We start from the raw sequence: 14,288 nt of genomic DNA, 5'->3' as shown, positions 1-14,288 counted from the left end.
ATGGATAGGATATGGGTTGTGACAGGAAGAAAAAAGCAAAGGATAATTCCGGGCTTTGTGTGTATGTTGTTTGAGAGGGGGGGAAAAATCACACAATTCTTGTATCAAATAATAGCAGTCCACCACCTCCCTCTTTCCAAATCCTAATTCCAGCTCTCCAGAGGCACCCCTTTTCAAACGTTTTAAGTGTTTCCTCTGGCATTTATTGCCATATTTCTAAATACTATACTGACAGCGCTTGGTTTTTCCACCATGGATACTAGTGATATCTCCTGACTTCCTACTATGAAGCAGAGGATATCTCACTCTTACACCACTGTCCACTGGCCCCACATATGCACGCACACGCCTAAAAAGCACTTTCTCCCCCATCCTCCCCAAACCACATTTTTAGTGAAATCAATATTCAGGGTTTTCCTTATAAAGGCTACATAAGTATCATTCAAAGCAAACCCACATAACATATTATGATGATGGCCTCTCCTAAGTTTTTTTCCTCTTTTTGTTTTGTTTTTCTAATCCATTCTCCAACATGAGACTACCCTCGCACGCCCAAACATCACTCGGGATTTGATCAGACACACCAAGGAATATAAGCTCTTCCATTTCTTCCTGGAGTCCTTCATCCATCTACTCTAACTTGGACCCACTTGTACTGCTCCCATCCTGGAGCATGACATCCCTGCACCTCCAGCCTGGGGATTCCTCTGCCCTTGCTCTGTGCTGGATCTCAGCTCTTGGATCTTTTTGTTTGGGTGGAGGGCATCCTCAGGTAGAGTCAAGACTGCCCACATTCCAATCCCAATTCTACCACTGACGAGCCATGTGACCTTGAGAACTCACTTCTCTACGCCTGCTTCCCCACTTACAAAACAGGGAAATGTGAGTGTCCATCTCATATTGTTGCTGTAAAGTGCTGAAGGGAAGCAGAGTAAGCACTACGTAGGTGTCAGCTATGACGATAACGACTACAGAGAACGTGTGCATGGGAGATGTCATTACCCTGTATTTACCCTTCACTTGATGGCTCACAAAGGAAGAGAATTCTGAGTTGGACATTATTTCCCTAGCTATTGCAAAGGTACTGCTCTACTGTCTTCTACCTTCTAGGGCTATTAGTGAGAAGTATGACAGTATTTAATTCCTGCACCTTTGTAAGTGACCTTTTCTCTGAAGTCTTTGAAATCTTCTCTTTAGCCTTGGCCTTCCAACACTGCATTCTTTTGTGCCTTGATGTGAGCTCTTCCTGTTCATTTGCTCTGTGTTAAGTGAATTCTTTTTATTCTACAAACTCATGTCCTTCAGGTCTGGGACGTTTTCTTGCATTAATTCTTTATTTCCTATCTTCCCTTTCCTGTTGTAATGCCTATAAATGTTATAGATTGACTCTCATTTTCTTACCTTTCCTGCTTTTCATATTTCAACTTTATCTTCTAACCCACTAGTGTAATTATTAAATTTTTGCTGATTTAAATTTTTGCTAATTTTTAAGAGTTCATTTTGATTCTGAAACTTTTTTGTAGCCTAATGTTATTTCTTGGCTACAACGTTACCTAAGAATTTTTTTGTTTGTTTGTTTTGTTTTCAGACCGGCCTCACTCCGTTACCCAGCCTGGAGTGCAGTGGCACGATCCTAGCTCACTGAAGCCTCAAACTCCTGGGCTCAAGCAATCCTCTTACCTCAGCCTCCTGAATAGCTGAGACTACAGGCATGCACCACCACGTCCAGCTAACTTTTTTATTTTTTGTAGAGAAGGGATCTATTTTGCCCAGGCTGGTCTAGAACTCCTGGTCTCAAGCACCCCTCCCACCTCAGCCTCCTAAAGTGGTGGGATTACAGGCATGAGCCACCACGCTTGGCCTCTAAGGATATTATCATTCTCATTGAAATTTTTTTCTGTTCTCTATACTATAATTCTGTTTCTCTGAAGGTCTTTTTTTCTGTGTGTGTGTTTTGGTCTCTGTTTTCATGTTGGAGACTTTCTCCAAATGTCTGATGAATCTTAGGTGAACATTGATGCTGAGGAGTAACGCACTACAGAGCTGAATGGAAAAACTCCCTGAATGGGTGGGGCTTGCCCATAGGATTGCATTTTCAGATGACAGGGCAGCAAGCTGGTTTTTTCACTGAAGGAACACTTAAGTGTTAGTAACTTAGATCCTTTCTCTTGGGTCAGTTTCACAGAGCAGAATCCTCCAACTGACTGAGGGGTGAAACCTTGGCTGCCAGCATCAGAGGAATCCAGGAATTAAAGGTCTCACTTGTCAGTATTATATATTCCACTTAATTTTCCTGTTTTCACTATGATATCTTACCCTTCCTGAGCAGTACATATCCATCCAAAAGCAACCCGATTTTCTGCTAGAGTGGGAGGAGGGCGGGGAGCCCCACTTGGGCAGGGAACCTCTGGACTACTTATCCTAATTCTCAACCACTCCTTCTTTTCAGCCTTCCCCCATGGCCTGGCCTTTCAGAAGTGCCTAATATCCCCCATGTCCCCAGCTTTTCTAGTTTCTACAGTGGGAACTGATTGGTTCCTTAATGACTGCCTCCCATGCAATATTTAGCTATATTCATTTTTTCAAATATCAATGTGTTTATAGGAAAATGTTCTGCATTTAAAAGTCTAATTGGTGAGGCCAGGTGCGGTGGCTCACGCCTGTAATCCCAGCACTCTGGGAGGCCAAGGCAGGCAGATCACTTGAGGTCAAGAGTTCGAGACCAGCCTGGCCAACATGGCAAAACCCTGTCCCTACGAAAATACAAAAAAATTAGCCAGGCATGGTGGCACACACCCAGCTACTGAGGAGGCTGAGGCATGATAAGTGTTTGAACCTGGGGGGTGGAAGTTGCAGTGAGCCAAGATTGTGCCACTGCATTCCAGCCTGGACGACAGAATGACACCCTGTCTGAAATAAATATCTAATTGGTGAACTGTACACATAAAAATGATTAAGATGGTAAATTTTATGTTATGTATGTCACAATTTTTAAGTCTAAATGGAAGTAATACAGAATGTTCCAGATATGATATACAAATATCAGATACAGATATAGTTTGGTGTATCATAGCATGATATAGGATATATCCTGGATAATTAAAGTTCTTTATATCCAGAGAAATCAATAAACCATTAAAACAACCAACCTGCATCCACTAAAAAGATTAGCAATTTATTATTGCAGAAAACAAAAACTATTTAAACCAAACCAAACCACACTACAATCACAATTCTTTGCCTTGATTTGCCTCTTTAATATGTCATTAGAACTTGAGGAAGATATTTTGTTTATAAGTAATCTTTATATTTAAGTATAAAGAGATTTTGTTAAATCAATTACTTCTGTACCTTTTGCTAGTCTACACTATGAGACAAAGACTTAAAGAGGAAAGCACAGATCCATTTAGTGGTACATCCTAAGAACGTGAAGAATAAGAAAACAAGATGAGTGACATTTTCCACCCAGCTATTTAAAATTCTGTCATAAACTGCAAAAGTTCTAATATAGTAATGCATTAATATGCAATACTTAAGTTAAAAACGAATCCTAACTTCATGCTATAGGAATGCTCATTTGACCTGAAATGTGATGTTCAAAAAATGTGTACTTAGTAAGTACATTTCTATCATTTCAACTAACATCTGTAGTCATACATTAAAAGGCCAATACTTCAAACACTGTCTATGGGAACATTTTTTTTTTTTTTTTTCATTTTTTGAGACGGAGTCTCGCACTGTCACCCAGGCTGGAGTGCAGCAGTGCAATCTCGGCTCACTGCAACCTCTGCCTCCAGGGTTCACGCCATTCTCCTGCCTCAGTCTCCCAAGTAGCTGAGACTACAGGTGCCTGCCACCACGCCCGGCTAATTTTTTGTATTTTTTTTAGTAGAGACAGGGTTTCGCCGTCTTAGCCAGGATGGTCTCGATCTCCTGACCTCATGGTCTGCCCGCCTTGGCCTCCCAAAGTGCTGGGATTACAGGCGTGAGCCACCGTGCCTGGCCTATGGGAACTCTTTTCACACAAATATATTGTTAAAATTGAATTCATCCATACAACCCATTCTAGACTTTTAAATTACTGATCTGGGTTCAGCCACTTGGGATGACGGCAGATAAGGGCAACTGCATGCTGCTGGTTCTAATAAGAAGCCCACTGTAAGTATTAAACATACAAAAACTTCAGTATCTGGAGGACTTATCAAAAAACTAAAGAAAACAGCTTCAGACTAACTCAAACTACCCACGTAGTTTACGGTAAGAAACAGACTCTGCTGCTCTTTCTACTTCTCTGTATTTTTGTTTTCTATACAAGAACAAGTTTCCAGCACAAGGGTTTATTTCACAGAAAGTTACACCAAATTACAAACAACTCAAAAATTAAGTAAAAATGTACTCCAAATTACTAATTTGAGGGAATATTTCATTTATGTGAGTACCAGGCTTTCACAATAGAGACTGGTCTGGCTTTTTTTCCAACCATGTGGTTGAGAAATGTAAGATTTAATACCCTACAGTAAAATGCCTCTTTACCATCAACTAAGCTGCCAGCTAGAAAGCAGCATGGCCCAGTTTAGATCAGCATTCCCCCAAATCTGTTTCCAAACCACGCTAGTGTTCTATGACATTAAAAGGTTATTACTATGTAAAACATAAATACTAGCAGTGTTTTTTTCTAAAAATGTACTCTTTTAATATGCCAGGAAGATTAAGGGGGTAGACAGCTATCATCATGCAACAACTTGCCTTTAGGAAACAGCTTACCGTAGCCCAGAATCCAGGCTGTGGCATGAAGCCACTCGACCCACAAGTGTGTGACGTACATTAGAGCACTGAGGCATGGGAGCATTTACCAACAGCTATGATACTGTGTGTGCAACATACAGATCAAGCTGTGATCACTTATTGCAGCCATGAATGTTTCTGTTATACCAGTTTTGGTAATATGTGAACATACTACAAACTCACAAATGTTCCATGGACAGATAAATTTGGCAAATGCTAGTATAGATGAACTATGCCAAAACCTGAAACATGGATTGAAATAATTGGCATAAAATATTGGGATGATGTCTTTACCAGGAAATTTATAAACTTAAGCTTACTGAAAACAACTTGCCAGAGAATAATATTATAGGATATTTACCTTTTGTAATAGCAAAAGCTTAACGGAAATTATTTATTATTCCTTAATCTTCTAACCTCCAAAGGAATCTGTAACACAGTGCATAGAACAATTCATCTATACGTATCGAGGAGGATGCCAGCAGTCAAACTGGATAATGTGATGGTAGTAGTTTCGGGGATGTTACAAAGGAGTGGGCTAGACTTAGGACCAACAAGACACAGTAGAGCATCCTAGCGCTGGCAATCCTGGGAAGCTGTGGCTAGCCCGAATTCTGAAGGCAAAGGAGGAGAGTGGCCACTGGAACCTAGGGAGGGTAGCTGTATGGAGACAGCCGCCCGAGAGAAGGGACAGCCTTGGGCAGAGGGATGCAGTCACCCTAGGGGCCCCTCCAGGGAGCAAGTTGGGAAAATCAATATCCTAAACTCATTCTTCTCCAACCTACAAAACACCTTCCAGTCCCTCTCATCACCCGCTCCAGTCAGAAGCCACAGGGCAAGGGTGCCTACCAGTGTCGCTGGTAAAGTCACGTTTGCAGGGAACACAGTGAGGAAGGATAAGAGTAGCTCTGGTAGGGCAACAGCTCTTTGACGTGCATTTCACCTCATCTTTTTCTCCTGTCTACCTTCCTTCCCTTATTTTTGACAAATAAAGAATGCCCAAGATGTGAACTTTTTCAAGAGCTATCTGGGAATGACTGAATTATAAAGTTTCTAAATAATCCAGAGCTTCCGATAATCTATGTAAAAGAAGCTTCACCCAAAGTCTAGGCCAGTGGTTACATCTCTATTTGGAAGAATGAACAAAGACCTTAAAGCTACTGCCACCAATTTCTACCTAACCCTGGACTTGAAGCAAGCTAGTAAGCTACAGAACTTTCCTTTGATCTGCCTGGAGAGAACCCTCCTTGAGGTACATTTAATTTTTGTGAGAAATAGAACACTTCAAGTAACTTTCATTGTTTAAGTTCTACAGAGGTTTGCATAAAACCAAAAGATGAAATCTATGTTCCAGTCAAACAGCCCCTTGAATTATTTTCTATCATATTTCATAAGACATATTTTTCGCCAGTATTTCTAAATAAAAAAATAATTATCTCACACATTACAAGTTTCCATTTACGTGATGCTCAAGAACAGGCAAAACTAACCAATAATGGTACATGTTAGAATAATGGTTACTTCTGATAGGAGGAGGAGGATTCAGGCTGGGAACAGGCATGAAGGAACCTGCTGGAAGTGTTCTAACTCCAGATCTTGTTTTATAGCTTGATATACATGACACGTATCAAGAATCATTGGGCTATACCATTAAGGTAGCAGACTTCAGGCACTACAATGTTTGTTGAGGCATTTTATGCCACAATTTAAAAAGAAATAATTATTAAATGATTTTCATAATTACCTCCTCAGCCAATAGCTTAGTGTAAAAAAGGTTTTGGGTTCGTTCATACATTTACTACAGGGCAGCAAACTGTGGTTCTCAGCCCACTTGCCTCTTTTCTACATGGTTTTACTGGAACACAGGCACTGGCTGCTTTTGTGCCTTAGCTGCATGGGTGAGTAGTTAGAGATGGCAAGAAGTACAAAGCCCAAGATATTTACTATCTGATCCTTTAAGAAAAATTTTGCCAACCCTTGACTTAAACTTCACATAATAAATTGTCTTTTTTTTAGGAGAATTCAAATTAATCTCATCCAGATACCAAAGTAACAAGAGGAACATTCTTTAGACAGCTTAGTAAATTACTCAGTAAATTGTAACCAAGAATTTCACAAAACTCTAACATAGGGTGGCCACATTCTTCTGCTTGAGTTACACTATGGGTTTAAGACACAGATCACAAACTGGCATTCTGTTTAGCCTTACACAATGTTAATTTTTTTATTTGATGCCAACGTTTAAAAATAGGAGAATTTTTTTTTCAAAAACCAAGATTTTCCTTCTCATTAAAAAAATAAATGGAAGATCCAGCAACATTGGAACCATATTCCTACAAGGTAACAATCAGCTCAAGTGAATTCATCAACAGAGAGGCCAAGCATCACTGACACTCAGTACTGCTTCTGCATTGTTCATTTCTCTTACAGCACAGGTGAAAGGAAAATGAAATGCAGCTTCTAGTTGCACCTACATAAGGAGTAGGAAAGTGGAAGACAGACAAGAGGCCAGAGATTTAACCCTCAGCTCACTCGTTATCTTAGTGACTCTTGGGCGCATGAGTTGAAACGAGGTTTAAGCAATGGCCTCTAGGGAAAATGGCAGAAAAGAATGACAGGAATCTGGCCAGAAGGGCCAAAAAGGGCAATGTTTTATGCCTCCAGACATCAAGAGGTGGGTGTCTTCCTCCATCTCCTACCTTGGGACAATTCTGCCTATTAAAAAGCTTCTTACTATTTTTTGCAACTTCTTGTGAGTCTATATTTCAAAATAAAAACGTTTTCTGAAAAAGCTTTGTCTCACACTGACTAAAAATCTGTCCAATTGTATAAAACAAGTTTAATCCTCTTCCATCAGAAAGTTCTGCCATTTTCTATAGCAGGAAGTCCCCAGTCCCTGGGCCACAAGCCAGCACTAGTCCATGGCCGGTCAGGAAATGGGCCACACAGCAGAGGTGAGCAGAGGGCAAGAGAATTAGCACCTGAGCTCTGCCTCCTGTCAGATCCGTGTGGCATTAGATTCTCACAGGAGCACAAACCCTATTGTGAACAGCACATGTGAGGGATCGAGGTTGCATGCTCCTTACTAACACCTGATGATCTGAGGTGGAACAGTTTCATCCTGAAACCATCCCCCTGACCTCCCCGATCCGTGGAAAAATTGTCTTCCATGAAACCAGTCCCTGGCACCAAAGATGTCAGGGACTGCTGATCTAGAACTCTTGACCAGATTCTCACCAAGAGTCTCCTTTCTCGAGGACTAGAAAAAGAACAATTACCATCACCTCTCTTGTTCTCTCATGAATTCATTTAAGTAGCAAATATTTATTAAGCACCCACCATGAGTCAGATATTGTTCTAGATTCTAGGGGTACAACACTGAACTATGTTCTTGTACTGGAGAAACTACACTAAGTTATTAGGTGGCATACCATACTACCAATTCTATTACACTAAATTTAGTCCACTAAATTCTGCTTTTTTTTTTTTTGACAGGGTCTTGCTCTGTCTGAAGTGCAGTGATGCAATCACAAATCACTGCAACCTTGAACTCCCAGGCTGAAGAGATCCTCCTGCCTCAACCTCTCAAGTAGCTAGGACTACAGGCACACACAACCATGCCTGGCTAGTTTTTATTTTTTGTAGAAATGGGGTCTCGCTATGTTGCCCAGGCTAGTCTGAAACTCCTGGCCTCAGGCAATCTTCCCGCCACAGCCTCTCGAAGTGTTGGGATTACAGGTGTGAGCCACCATGCACAGCCTCTAATTCTTTTTTACGTCCACTGCCCAAATTATAAGCTTAAGCAAATGGGTATATGGATCCAATTTTCTTATGGTAAGCCTTCCTTCCTAAATATTGTATTTTTAGACTCTGCCCTTCTCTCTAGTCTGTCAAGAACTTCTAGAATAGCAGTTTCTTTTCCACCTTAACATACACTCCATCCCTTCTAGTTTCTTGCTGTCTGCAAACCTGATAAACCCATCCTTTGGTATAGTCATCCAAGTCAGTCATTAAAAGGTTCAACAGGACAGCACTGAGGTCCCTAAGGCCCCTGACATACATCTCTAGCATCTACCCTAAGAGACATGAGTCCATTATTTAATGCTCCATGGCTTCCCTCTCTCAGTGAGCTATAAGTCCCACCTGATTTGCCCTATCCACAAGAATACCATTGGGTCTACATCAAACACCTAGATAAATTTCAGATACAGTATGCTCACCAATTTTCTCTAATCACCTAGTGGACAAAAGAAGAATTTTTTTTTAATGGGAAGAGAACAGTTAAAAAGGAAGAACAATGGAGTAAGGACAGGTCATTACACAGCTTCCAAAATAAACCAGAATTCTTGAATAAATCCTAGGTATACTTAAAAAAAAATCACTCCTCGGGGAGGTGAAAATCACATCACTGTTTATAAGAAATGCTGTCTTTCAGACAACTGATTTAATCATATGAACTTTGGCCACAGTATAGATGAACACAATTAGCAAATTTAATCTTTGGAACCTGTTTTCTATTGTTAAAGCTAAGCAACTTTTTTTTTTTTTTTTTTTTCAGCTAAAAGCTTCTGCCTTTAATACACTCACTGGTGGTTATTAAAAAATGGAAATGTGTTTGAATTTCCAGGAGTATATCTGAACTCTGTATACAGTTCACATGAGGGAGTCCGATTGAAATCATATTTTAAAAAGCTATTATATGTGACTAAGGCATAAAGCATGACACGAATTAACATTCAGCACTTGGAAGTGAAATAAAAAGATAATTCATGAATATGGTAATGACTGTTCTCTGGCACAAAATCTGAAAGCACTTTATGCATTTTAAGTGAACTTCAAATTTTAAGTAAACTTCCGGAGTATCACTGTCAAGTTTTAGAACTATCATCCAGCAAGTCATTTTACAGACACAATCTGGGATTTATGACAATTTGGCAAACAGTACATTATAGTTGATTTTCTTCCCACTAAGGAGAAAAGTTTAGCCCAACAACAGTAAAAACAAGTTTATGTGAAGCATGTATAACTTGAAGAAAACAAACCATCAGCACTTTAGACCTATTCACACGACTAAATAAGTGTTGTTATATGCTACGTACATTAAAGCCAAGTCTTTACTCTCCATACATTTTGAACCCAGTAGATGTTAGATTTACCTTGAAAGCAACAAAGCAGGATTTATTGTAAAATACTCTGTTTGTTGCTCTTCACTAAACTCCCACATTTCTCTGATGAGCTCAACTTTTACTTGCTAATACATGTCTTAAAAAAAACAAAAAAGCAAACTGCAATCATTTTATTTCAGTGCTAAGGTAATTAAAGCACAATACTTCACCCTGTCTTCCAACATATATGAAAGTTGAAAGGTTTTTATTTTATTCAGTGAAGGTGGCTTCAGTGTCAGTGCTTATCAAGAGGGGACTTCCATCCTATCACTCTATGTTCTATTTGCTGTAATTCTCTGCCTGCTTTCCAGACTTAGAGTTTTGGGAATTAGAGAATATTCACTTTCAGGGCAATTCCCGGCCCTCCAAACTGCTCACCTGAATATATTTCCGCTGAGTTTCATCATTTAAAACATGTGCAACATGCTTGGAAAAAATCTTTTCTCTGCCAGTTCTGGCATGGATACCAACCATAGTGACACCGATGGGCCAAGGGGCATTTCCAATGGCCATCTGAAGATAAGCATCATTTGCCTGAAAGGAAAGTGTAAGAAGAAATCAGAAAGGCAAAAATGTTGTACTGGCTCAAATTCTTATTGAAAGTGTTTCACAGCCCTTTATGATGTAATTTTCATCCACCTTTTGGGCACATCGAAAATATTACCATTACTGTTATTCAAACAAAACAGATTAAAATATAGGGTAACAGACTGCCCTGCCCAGGACCACCAATGTCCATAGAAAAACAGAAACCAAAGCTAGGTTGTGAGTAAAAAAAAAAAGGCAAACATTCCTTTGCAGCCTTTGTGTGCTGGAAATTAACACGTTGCAGATCTGGAATTACCAAGTAGGCACTTCAATGCACTGATGAAAATTCTAGTTTTGGTCTCCTTTAGACCCAGTCTTCTCCACAGGGGGTCATGTAGAAGACAGGGGCTAAGTAGTTTTTCATCGTCCAACCCTAAACAATATCCACTCCCTACACAGCATCGTGGCTCTCTGAAGGCAGTGGGGGCTCAGTATGTGCGGACGACCACACAGGGTCTTTAACAGATGTGTAAACAGAGAGGAAACATTGGCCCTCCAGTTGAATAGCTGAAGGATGAGATGGCTCCACTTTGCCCCCCACCCAACCTCCTACCTGCCAAGAACCTTTAAAGAGCCACAAAAAATGAAGATAGAAACCGATGAAGACAAATGGCTTTTTTTCCTAACCAAGCCTGGCTAGCTGTGAGGAAGAACAAGAAAAACATAAAGCAAATAAATTCTAAAAGACCTCAAGGGTTAAGAGAAGCTTATAAAGCCAGGCCTCAAGGAGATTTTAATTTAAAAAAATCAGACACCTATGAGATTGACAGGGAGAGTTAATTTTTTTAAATCAGATACTACCGATAGGGTAGCTGGAAGATCATTTTCTACCCTAAATCTGAACTTGCTCTGCTCAACGGATTTTATAAAGCTTAATTTAAAAAGGGCATATGTACATTTTTATCACTAATTTTCATGCATATAAATTTTAACATTGGATCTTAACTGATAAAAATTCCAATATTTAGTTTCCCCCAAATTCCAAAGAAACTGTCTAAACAGGTTATTAAAGCTTCTTGGTTCTTTCCGTAATTTATACAAAATAAGCTTGCACTTGCACTTAGTTCTGATATGTGATCATGAGAAAAAGCAGTAAGAGGAAAGGCATCCATTCTAGCAGGCAGTGATGTGCATTCTTCCTGCAGTGATGGTGACCTTATCCACCCATGCCAATGCAACCATCCTTAGTAAGAATCATGCAACTGACAGAAACTAAGAAACAAATTTATAACTGTAAGGCAAAAAAATATTTTCTTTGAGAAAACTGGCTGGCTCTTAAAAGGAGTAAAATCACTGCAGGAACCTCTTTAGCCTAAGGCTCTAATCAAGTAAATCATCCGGTCACTCAGGAATGCCAGCAGTCCCTTGTTACGTCAGTATACAGATACAGCACTGGATAAGGAATGTCATTCCGAGTTCCCTACCGCTCTGGCACTGGCACTGGGGTTGCTGCACTGAAATGCTCTACTCCTAGTGTCTTGGGAGGCACGGCCACAAGAAGCCTCCCTCAAACTCTGCCCTTTCTTCACCGCCACTACTGGTGCATTGGGCCCTTCCCTTCTTGTTCCCCTGTACCAACTGACAGTCCTCCTCTCACCCCTTTCTAAACTCTACCTCAGGGAGCCCTGGACACCAGCACCCTTTCTCTCACCGCCGCCTCCCAGAGCCCATTCAGGAGTATAGACATTGGGGCGAGGGAGGAGAGTCTTCCCCCGCATGGGTCTGCAGAACTGAAATGGGAGAGATGAGTCCTGGAAGCCTTGCTTGAACCATTTCCCCATAGAAACAATTACAAAGAGTGGTTAAATTCCACTGTACCATCAATGCAACAGTTCAGCTATATTACAGATTAAAGGGGCTTTTATAACCATCCTGGAAAACTCATCTATACAACATTGTTTTTATGGGAAAATTTGTTCCAAGACATAATTAGCCATTTACAAAACTTTGAAATTCAATCCCATTCATAAAATGAACACTACCTATATACAGTTCATGCTCTGAAGAACCTTTAGGCCTATTTTAAAAATGACCAAGAGCATACAGATGAGGTCTGTATTTTCTTAGCCAGGTTTGTTATTCAATGCCTAACAGTAAAGCCGGCAAATACAATAGAAAATAAAACACTTTTTACTACTAACCCATCTCACATTTATTCTTAAATCTACTATGTAAAATCCTATCCCGAATGAACATTATATTATGTACATAACCTAGATATACTCTTAACAACTTCAAAGAACAGCATGGGAATGTACCTTCACATATTCTCTCTGCAACATGAATTTAATAATATCCGTTATTGATTCTTTAATATCAGCAGGAAGATTCTGAAAAAAATAATAAGAAATTTTGGAAGCTACTATGTATAGATGTATAGTGAAAAAACAGACTGCATTTATTCTAAATTTATACTGTATTTTTAAAGTCAGTTAAAAAAAGTATTTTCCAAGAAACCTCACCCTTTTCCGTAGCTTTCTGAAAAGTGGTCTGAGGTAGGACTCGGTCTGTTTCTGGGTCGCACTGTTCAGTTTACCCTGCACACTGCGTTTCACATAATCTTCTCTGGCATTCAATTCTTTAGCCCAAACGCCAAGAAGAAACTGTTGAAAGGATGGGTAAATTTAGACTACAGTGCCACCCAGTGGTTCAGTAAATCTAAATGCTCTCTAGCACACAAAAACAGAATACAATCATCCTTAAAGTAAATGTCTTGATTAAAACGCCACCAAATAATATAGAATAAGCTAGTTCTGTTTATTTGTCATGATAATGCTTTGAAGTAGTAGTGACTTTGGCAAGTCACCAATTTCCCTAGTCTACATCTATTCCTAGCTCAAGATAATTTGCTTCCCTCAAAAAACAACTATCAAGTTTCATAGTTAACTATTTGACAGGAAATAAACTTGTATTTGTATTATATACATAAAATTCAACAAGTTACAAGAAAACTATACTTTCTACATATGCTGTAGAGACCACGATTAAGTTTAAAAACCACGAAAGCACCTGACTAAAGAAGAGGAAGGAGAAACAGAACTAAAGAAGCCAAGACCCAGCATTCCCACCCCACCCCCACTCCTAGAAAACTACCTCAGTGCCCCTTGGGTTTAACTGTATAAAGGGCACCCTTTCTGGAAGTAGGAAACAGAGAAGGCTGAGGAGGATGTTTTCCTCTGGGGCATCATCTATGCATATCCTAAAAAAGAAGAGGCCATCACTCAAAGAGGAAATTCTAGTTCATACTAGTTCCCATGCCCTATCTACTTCCATGCTGTATCCTCAATATATTCAGAATCTTGATGACTATTATGTTGTATCTAAACTGTACACACAAGAAAAAGCATTCCTTGCATGTAAATCTCTTGGTCTGAACACAGTTTGTGAATAAACAATAAAATATCTGGGATTTGTTCATACTCTACCTAGACCACTAAAGAGAGAAATGTTGAGAAGATGGTTGGAATCAGCAAGTCATAGCAAAAATAGGCAGCTGTCTGTAGAACTGAAGAAATGAGCTCTCTCTGAAAGGTTACAAAAAAACTAAAATATTAGCTGGGTGTAGTGGTACAGGCCCTACTACTCGGGAGGTTGATGAGCCCAGGATTTCAAGGTTACAGCGAGCTACGATGACACCACTGCACTCCAGCCTGGGCAACAGAGAAAGACCCTTTCCCAAAAAAAAAAAAAAAAAAAAAAAAAAAAAAAAGCTAAAACCCTCTTCTTCCTTGGGTTGTCTAGAAATTCAGC

General features: G+C 39.8%; 1 protein-coding gene across 2 annotated transcripts in view; it reads right to left on the bottom strand.

Moving 5' to 3' along the window:
• PRPF18 (pre-mRNA processing factor 18) overlaps nt 1–14,288 on the bottom strand; it is a 44,071-nt gene that overhangs the window by 3,954 nt on the left and 25,829 nt on the right. For both annotated transcript variants that reach the window (XM_003257650.4, XM_030819296.1), the window contains 3 exons: nt 13,001–13,141; nt 12,797–12,868; nt 10,329–10,484 (listed from right to left, as the gene is read on the bottom strand). In XM_003257650.4, coding sequence (XP_003257698.1) covers nt 10,329–10,484; nt 12,797–12,868; nt 13,001–13,141 — 369 coding nt within the window. The remainder of the gene's footprint in view (nt 1–10,328; nt 10,485–12,796; nt 12,869–13,000; nt 13,142–14,288) is intronic.

This window comes from Nomascus leucogenys, chromosome 9, assembly GCF_006542625.1.
Source record: "Nomascus leucogenys isolate Asia chromosome 9, Asia_NLE_v1, whole genome shotgun sequence".
NCBI lineage: Eukaryota > Metazoa > Chordata > Mammalia > Primates > Hylobatidae > Nomascus > Nomascus leucogenys.
The sequence above is the reverse complement of the archived record's forward strand: the minus strand, read 5'-3'. Positions and strand labels throughout refer to the sequence as shown.